The sequence below is a fragment of the Callospermophilus lateralis genome, chromosome 9, assembly GCF_048772815.1.
Source record: "Callospermophilus lateralis isolate mCalLat2 chromosome 9, mCalLat2.hap1, whole genome shotgun sequence".
Lineage (NCBI taxonomy): Eukaryota > Metazoa > Chordata > Mammalia > Rodentia > Sciuridae > Callospermophilus > Callospermophilus lateralis.
Window position 1 is genome coordinate 18,854,810 of NC_135313.1, and position 7,228 is coordinate 18,862,037.

The 7,228-nt window shown below is 46.5% G+C and overlaps 1 protein-coding gene across 1 annotated transcript; it reads left to right on the forward strand.

The window, feature by feature from the left end:
- Window positions 1–203: 203 nt before the first annotated feature.
- Cxcr1 (C-X-C motif chemokine receptor 1) lies at window positions 204–2,994 on the forward strand. Its single transcript, XM_076866288.1, has 2 exons — window positions 204–258; window positions 1,874–2,994. The coding sequence occupies exon 2, from the start codon at window positions 1,882–1,884 to the stop codon at window positions 2,953–2,955; it is 1,074 nt and encodes a 357-aa protein (XP_076722403.1). The 5' UTR covers window positions 204–258; window positions 1,874–1,881; the 3' UTR covers window positions 2,956–2,994.
- Window positions 2,995–7,228: the final 4,234 nt, after the last annotated feature.

The following is a 7,228-nucleotide window of genomic DNA, read 5'->3' on the forward strand; positions in this document are numbered from 1 at the left end:
CACAGAGTGGAGAACTCAGAGAACAGACCTTAACTCCAGCCCGGTACACAGGAACCTCTGGAGTTTCTGATGTGCTGGAATTCTGTGACTTAATCTTGTTCCCCAAATGCAGACATGGGTGGGGCTCAGGAGGGAGGTGTGGTTTGATGTGGTTTCTCTATTTCCCTTTATTCATCCATTTCCTTCCAAATGTTAAGTCACTGTTGTCTTCTCTGAGTTACAGGCTCCTGCATTGGCTGTTCCTGGCTGGTACCTCAGGTAAGAATCTGCCTGTTTGTTCAGGACTTTCTTTGGGCTAGGGAGGCTTGGTTTGACTTTACTGTAGAATATGCATTTATTTCTCTGGAATCTGAGGATTTCTGTTACCTGGCTTCCCGCCTCCTCCCTGTGCCTTCGATTCAGTTCTGACCTTCTACTTGGTCATAGTTGGTGAGAAGGAGTCTTCTCGTCCTTTCTCTGTACTCTTTGCCCTTTTATAGGGCAGAGGTCAACAGTTCCTCAATTGGATAGTCATTGGTTTGTCCTAAGACTACTATGACTCTGTCCTCTGTGAGAATGCGAATGCTGGAAGGGAGAGAACATACTGAGAACATACTGAACTTATCCTAGAAACTTAAATGTGGGAGCAAAGGAGAGGTACCTTCTCTATCTCCCTCAATTTGCTGATGTGAAATGGAGATGTATAGGTGTAAAAGATCCCAGTCAAGGTCACAGAAGAGAAAGCCACTAATGCCAGCTCACCTCATTTCAAGTCTGATGAACTTCCAAAGGTTTTCAGACAGTTCTCTGGAGGGCCTGGATCTGGGGAGGAGGTCGGGGTGGTGAGGACCGTCTTCATGGAGAGAGCTGCACATGACCTCCTTGGCCTGCACTAGCAGCTCAGCTTTGATCTATTTCACATACTGGGCTTCTGGGAAGTTTCAACAATTTTTTTTTTTTGCAATAAAAAAACTATTTGAAAGCTGCTGAATGATTCTGTGGATGTTTAAGAGATTGAGACGTTGTCCTCTCAAATGCTTAGACTTCCTTTAGACAGAGGACCAAGATATTTAATACTCATTTGAAGATAGGCTTAAAATAAGTGACAGTACCACACAACCATTCTGTGTGTGTGTTTTTTTTTTTTAACTTTCAGTAGGGTATCCATTAGATTACATGAGACATTCAACATTTTATTACGAAATAGGCTTTGTGCAAGAGGATATTTTCCCAAGAATCATCTAATGTAATGTTCTGAGCACATTTAAGATAGGCAAGGCTAAGCTATGATGTAGGTTAGGTGTATTAAGTGCATTTTTGACTTATGATATTTTCAGCTAATGATTGATATAGTCCCATTGTAAGTTGAGGAGCATGCACTCAGCATAATGCAATTTGATGCTGTCAGTTTCTTCTAGCGGATTTGTGAATTGAAGGCACAGGGAGGACCACAGGAATTGGGAGCTCATAGGAGGAGAAATAAGGTAGAAAGGGACAACTGGATCAGGCTTGCGTCCTGCCCTTTTGCAGCATTCTGGCCTCTCCTGAGTGAGTAAGACCAGCCTGACTTCCCATCTGAATGCATACACATGGCAGAGGATGAAGGCTAAAGAGGGCAAGAGGTGGAGCTGCAGGTAGAGTTTCCCCAGTCCTCGGGCCAATCAAGTGCAAAGGTGTCTTCTCCGAGTTGGATCTTATCCCATGCTCACGCTGAGCCTCAGAGTATATGGAAGGTTGGTAACACTGGGTGGTCAAGTTGGAGGTAAAGGGAGTAATCTCTAGTTTCCAAACCATCAGAGAAGCAAGAATTGTCCTGATAAGTGTTCTCACATCCTTCCTAAGAATCACTTGAATCTGAATTACTAAATCTCATTTCTTCTAACCTTTCAACTAGGTCAAACCATGGCTGAAATCAAAGAAGGCATGTGGAATATCTCTGATCTGTGGACATTCCTTGAGTATGATTTCAATTTCACTGGCATGCCACCTCTGGGTGAAGAGTACAGCCCCTGTAGCCTGGACACTGAGATGCTTAACAAGAATGTTGTGGTAGTCATCTATGCTGTGGTGTTCCTGCTGAGCTTGCTGGGAAACTCCCTGGTGATACTGGTCATCTTATACAGTCGGGTCAACCGTTCAGTCACCGATGTCTACCTGCTGAATCTAGCCGTGGCAGATCTGCTCTTTGCTCTGACCTTGCCCATCTGGGCGGCTGCTAAGGAGAAGGGCTGGATTTTTGGCACACCCCTGTGCAAGATGGTCTCACTCCTGAAGGAAGTGAACTTCTACAGTGGTATTCTACTACTGGCCTGCATCAGCATGGACCGATATCTGGCCATTGTCCATGCCACACGTACACTGACCAAAAAGCGCCACTTGGTCAAGTTCATATGTCTGGGCATCTGGGGATTCTCTTTGATTCTGTCCCTGCCCTTCTTCATCTTCCGCCAGGCCTTTAGTTCTACCAATTCCAGCCCAGTCTGCTATGAGTTCCTGGGTAATGATACAGCAAAATGGCGGATGATGCTGCGGATCCTGCCCCAGACCTTTGGCTTTGTCATACCACTGCTGGTCATGCTGTTCTGCTATGGCTTCACCCTGCGCACCCTGTTTAAGGCCCACATGGGGCAGAAGCACCGGGCCATGAGGGTCATCTTTGCTGTTGTGCTGGTCTTCCTGCTCTGCTGGCTGCCTTACAACCTGGTCTTGGTCGCAGACACCCTCATGAGGACCCACTTAATACAGGAGACCTGTGAGCGCCGCAGTGACATTGACCGGGCCCTGGAGGCTACAGAGATTTTGGGCTTCCTCCACACCTGCCTCAACCCCCTCATCTATGCCTTCATTGGCCAAAATTTTCGCAATGGATTCCTCAAGATCCTGGCTACCCGTGGCCTGATCAGCAAAGAGTTCCTGACACGTCATCATGTTACCTCATACACTTCTTCCTCTATCACTGTCCCTTCAAACCTCTGAGAAGCATCAATGAAAGGATATGTCACCCTCATAAAGAAAGAATAGCCCTCATCCCGAGGTTGCGTGGGGGTAGCCTGGGTCCAGACAGATGTTATCTGGGTTTGGAGGGAAGCTACAGAATGTGGGGAAGTTAGGGATTTTGTCTTCAGGGCCCTCACCAGCCTTCTGAGGAAGTGCCAAGAGACCTCCAAGGACTAGCTTCAGGTTTCCACGGAAAGGAACCCCACCATTTCTGTGGAATTCTTGGATCTTTGACCCACTAACTGGATAATCAGCACTGTCACACGCATAGCCCCATCTGACATTGGAGCAAAACAAGCAAGCAAGCAATCAAGCAAACCAACAAACAAAAATGGGCTGAAACTGTTTGCTCCCATGGGCTGACTGTCTTGGTGACTCTCTGGAGCATCACCCCAACTGCTGAGTATGTTCCAGCCAGCCTGTTTGAGAACTCTGTGTCCTGTGCTCTGAGTTCATGAAACTCTTTCCTTTCTTTCTTTTTTTTGGGGGGGGGGGGGCTACCAGAGATTGAACCCAGGGGCACTTATCTACTGAGCCACATCCCCAGCCCTTTTTATTTTTTATTTTAAGACAGGACCTGAAGTTTCTTAGGGCCTCACTAAATTGCTGAGGCTGGCTTTGAACTTGTGATGTTCCTGCCATAGCCTCCCAAGCCACTGGGATTACAGGCATATGTCACCACGCCCGGCCACACAATTTTTTTCTATCTCCAGTGCGTTGCAGTGTCTTCTGGGGATATGAAAGCAGGTACTGCTGAAACATCAACCATCCTTGTGATGGAGACCTTGTGATGGAGCAGGAAAGCATTCTTCCCTTAGGTATAGTAGGTGAACAGAGGGTGGTTGGGAAGCCAGACCTATCGCAAGAGATGCCTCTTTACATCATGACCAACATCATAGACAGGACAATGTGCACGTTGGGAATGTGCTGAGCCATGGATGGAACAAGGCTAGCAGCTCGTTGCCCTCTTGGTGCTTCTAATCTGACACAGAGTCTCAGCAACCTCACAGATCCCCACACAGCGGTCAATCAGCTGGGTGCTAGCCATTTCCAGTTAGCCAATCCCCCAAAAACAAATGCTGAATGTTTTCTCTGATATAAGGAGGCTGATTCATAGTGGGGTAGGGAGAGGGAGCATGGGAGGAATAGAGGAACTCTAGGGCAGAGGGGTGGGAGGGGAAGGGAGGGGGCAGGGGGTTAGAATTGATTGTAAATGTGATGGACATCATTACCCTAAGTACGTGTCTGAAGACACAAATTGGTGTGAATATACTTTATATACCACCAGAGATATGAAAAATTGTGCTCTATGTGTAATATAAATTGTAATGCATTCCATTGTCAGATATAAAAAATTAATAATAAAAAATATATATAAATTTCTGTTTTGCATTTGTGCCTGTGGGAATATCTTGGCTGTGATGTAGAGTAAAAGGTGTGAGTGATGTTACTGGTTGTTCCTACAGTAGAATGGGGGTATTACTCCCCCAAAAGTATCTCTTGAGACACAGACACATTGTTCTCGCTCCCTGGGCTGAGGATCCCCTTGTCCTGAGCAAAAGAAAAGGTACCTCCAGACAATCTCAGCTTCACCTCCACTTAAGCTTCATCCCCTGGGGTCCCTCAAAAGCAATTTAGGACATCACACCAGGAAACAGAGACTAAGCTCAGCTCTCAAAATACATACCCCAATCCTGACTGTGTTAACTCACCCCTTCCCCAAATGCTTATGTGGATGGAATAGCAGTTTACTCATAGTTTTTCCTCTGTGAAGCGGGAATCATCTGTTTGTTCACTCTGTATCCCTGGTATCTGACACGCTGCTTGGAGCCCATTTACCTCTCAGTAAATATTTATTGAATGAATGAATAGGTGCTAAAAGGCCCAAGCTCATTTGCACACCATCTGCTCAGAGCACCTCTTATCTATGGGTCCCCTCCTCTTCACCCTCCTGCTACCCTGGGTGAGTATTTCATCCCTTAAGTTTGCCTATGTGGTTTATCTTCATTCTGTTTTTATCTGTGTAAAAATGTTCTGAAGACATCGGGGCTCCTTTAATTGCTCATGGTAGAAACTCAACTCTAACCAGCTTAAGCAACACTGAGAATGCATTGGAATATGTGGCTTGGCGGGTATCAGATGGCTTGAGCTGGAGGTTCCCAGGTGGGCATTCAATAAAGGGTGAGACTGGGTCAAGGGTTGAGGCTGGAGTCAGAGATGAGGTGCAGGGATGGGTGGAGGTTGGGTTAAGGTGAAATGTCAGAGAAGGATGAATGTCAGGAATAGGGAGAGATTCAGAAATAAGGAGAGATTGGGGATGGGGTGGGTGAAGATGAGGGATACTATGAGGGCTTGGAGACAGGGAGGGTCCAGTTGGGGCTGGACCAGGTTGGAGAGAGGCTTAGGGTTTGGGTAAGTGCGGAGGTGTGGGAGACTCAGGGAGGAGTGTCAGGATGGGTGATTGGCTACAAGGCTGGAGCAAAAAGACCTCACTAGTAGGGTCACTCTTTGTTTTAGTCAGCTTTTTTACTGCTGTGACCTAAAGAAAGACCTGAGGAGAACAATCAGAGCAGGAAAAGTTTATTTTGGGGCTCAGTCCCTAGATGGCTGACTGCATTCCTCAGAGTCTAAGTTAGGATAGGAAGTCAGGGCAGAAGAGTGAGGCAAGGAAAGCAACTTAGGACATCACACCAGGAAGCAGACACTAAGATCAGCTCACAAAATACGTACCCCAAAGGCACACCCCATTTTCCATCTCCTCCAACCACACCCTACCTGCCCACAGTCTCCACCCAGTGAATCCCAATCAGGGGATTAATTCACTGATTGGGTTAAGGCTTTCATAATCCATTCACCCTTCTTGCGTCACCTTACGCATGAACTTTCAGGCGACACCTCACATCCAAACCATAACACCATGGTTTCTGGAGCATCATCTAAGATACTCTTCTAGGGCCGGGATGGAGGCTCCTGGGCTGGTTCCACTTGAGGTTCCCCAGGCAGGTGGATGAGAAAGAAGTCAGGGACTCCAGCGCTCAGACACGAATCTGACTCCGGAAAGAAGATGAGAAGAATGCAGAAAGACTCTCGGCGAGGAGGGCTAAAAACAGGACCTCTTTGCCTCTCTCTCCCGCCCCTGTGTCCTCTGCCCTCCCCTGTTTCCTTAATATCCATCTTTCTTCTCCTTCATCCTGTGCCAATTCCCAAGCAGCTCCCTTCTGGCTTCAGAAAGGAAACAAAGATCCTTATTGGGTCTAGGGAAACACAAGTGACTAGTAAGCACCCTGCTTTGCTAGTAATTTGGGAAATGGGAATTTAGCAGCCATAAAATAAGGCGGAAGGGTTTTAAACAGGGGAGGGATATAATCAGAGCTCTTTAACCCAAAAGTTCAACATTATTTGATTAGATATTTCAATGTGGCATGTGGTCCTCTGGGTTTAGCACAAGACATAAATGACTTGGATTTCAGATTTTTTAAAATGCTAGGATTTTGGTACTCCCTTAACAGAACATATGAAGTATCCAATACAGGCATTTTAATCACTAGATAGAGTGAGAATTAGATGACTGGTCAGATCTAGGGCGATAGGTCCCCGTAGGGAGGGGCTCATGACCAGGATGGGGCTGGGATCAGGGGTGGGCAAATCAGGGGAGGAATCGGGGTCAGAAATGGGAGATGGTGAGAAGGGGGATTGGGATTAGGATAGAGGGCACATCAAGGATAAAGTGGGGGGCAGGGGCTGGGGTCTGAATTCATGTTCTGTACAATGTGCAATGATTTAAGCATTTATTTTTTAAATGTTTAAAATGTTCCAGCCTCCAAGTAATTATGTCAAAATCTACTGTTTTCTCCTGAATTAGTTCCCCTTCTCAGAAGCGACAGCCCTCACCATCCCCTGCCCTCCTATCCAGTAATCCATTCTTGTCAGTTCCAGTAAAAATATTAACCAAAAGTTCAGGTTTTATGCCAAAGGGGTTTAAGATCATCCCTTTCCCAGCAACTTGCATTTTAATAAGGGCCTTTCGGAGGCTAAAAATCTCAGAGAGGCAAAGGAAATAAAATTAAATGACCATCTCTTCTTTGGTCTAAAGATCTTTCCAGCAATGTGTCCTCCTAGAGATTGCCACTCACCAGCGGATGGTGTGGAGCCCAGCCTTCTGCTGTTACCAAGACTGGATGGGTTACTCCGGACGGGACCCAGAAACCCACCAAGGGCCCATAGTTGAACCACCTTGGGGTTCTTGCTTTAA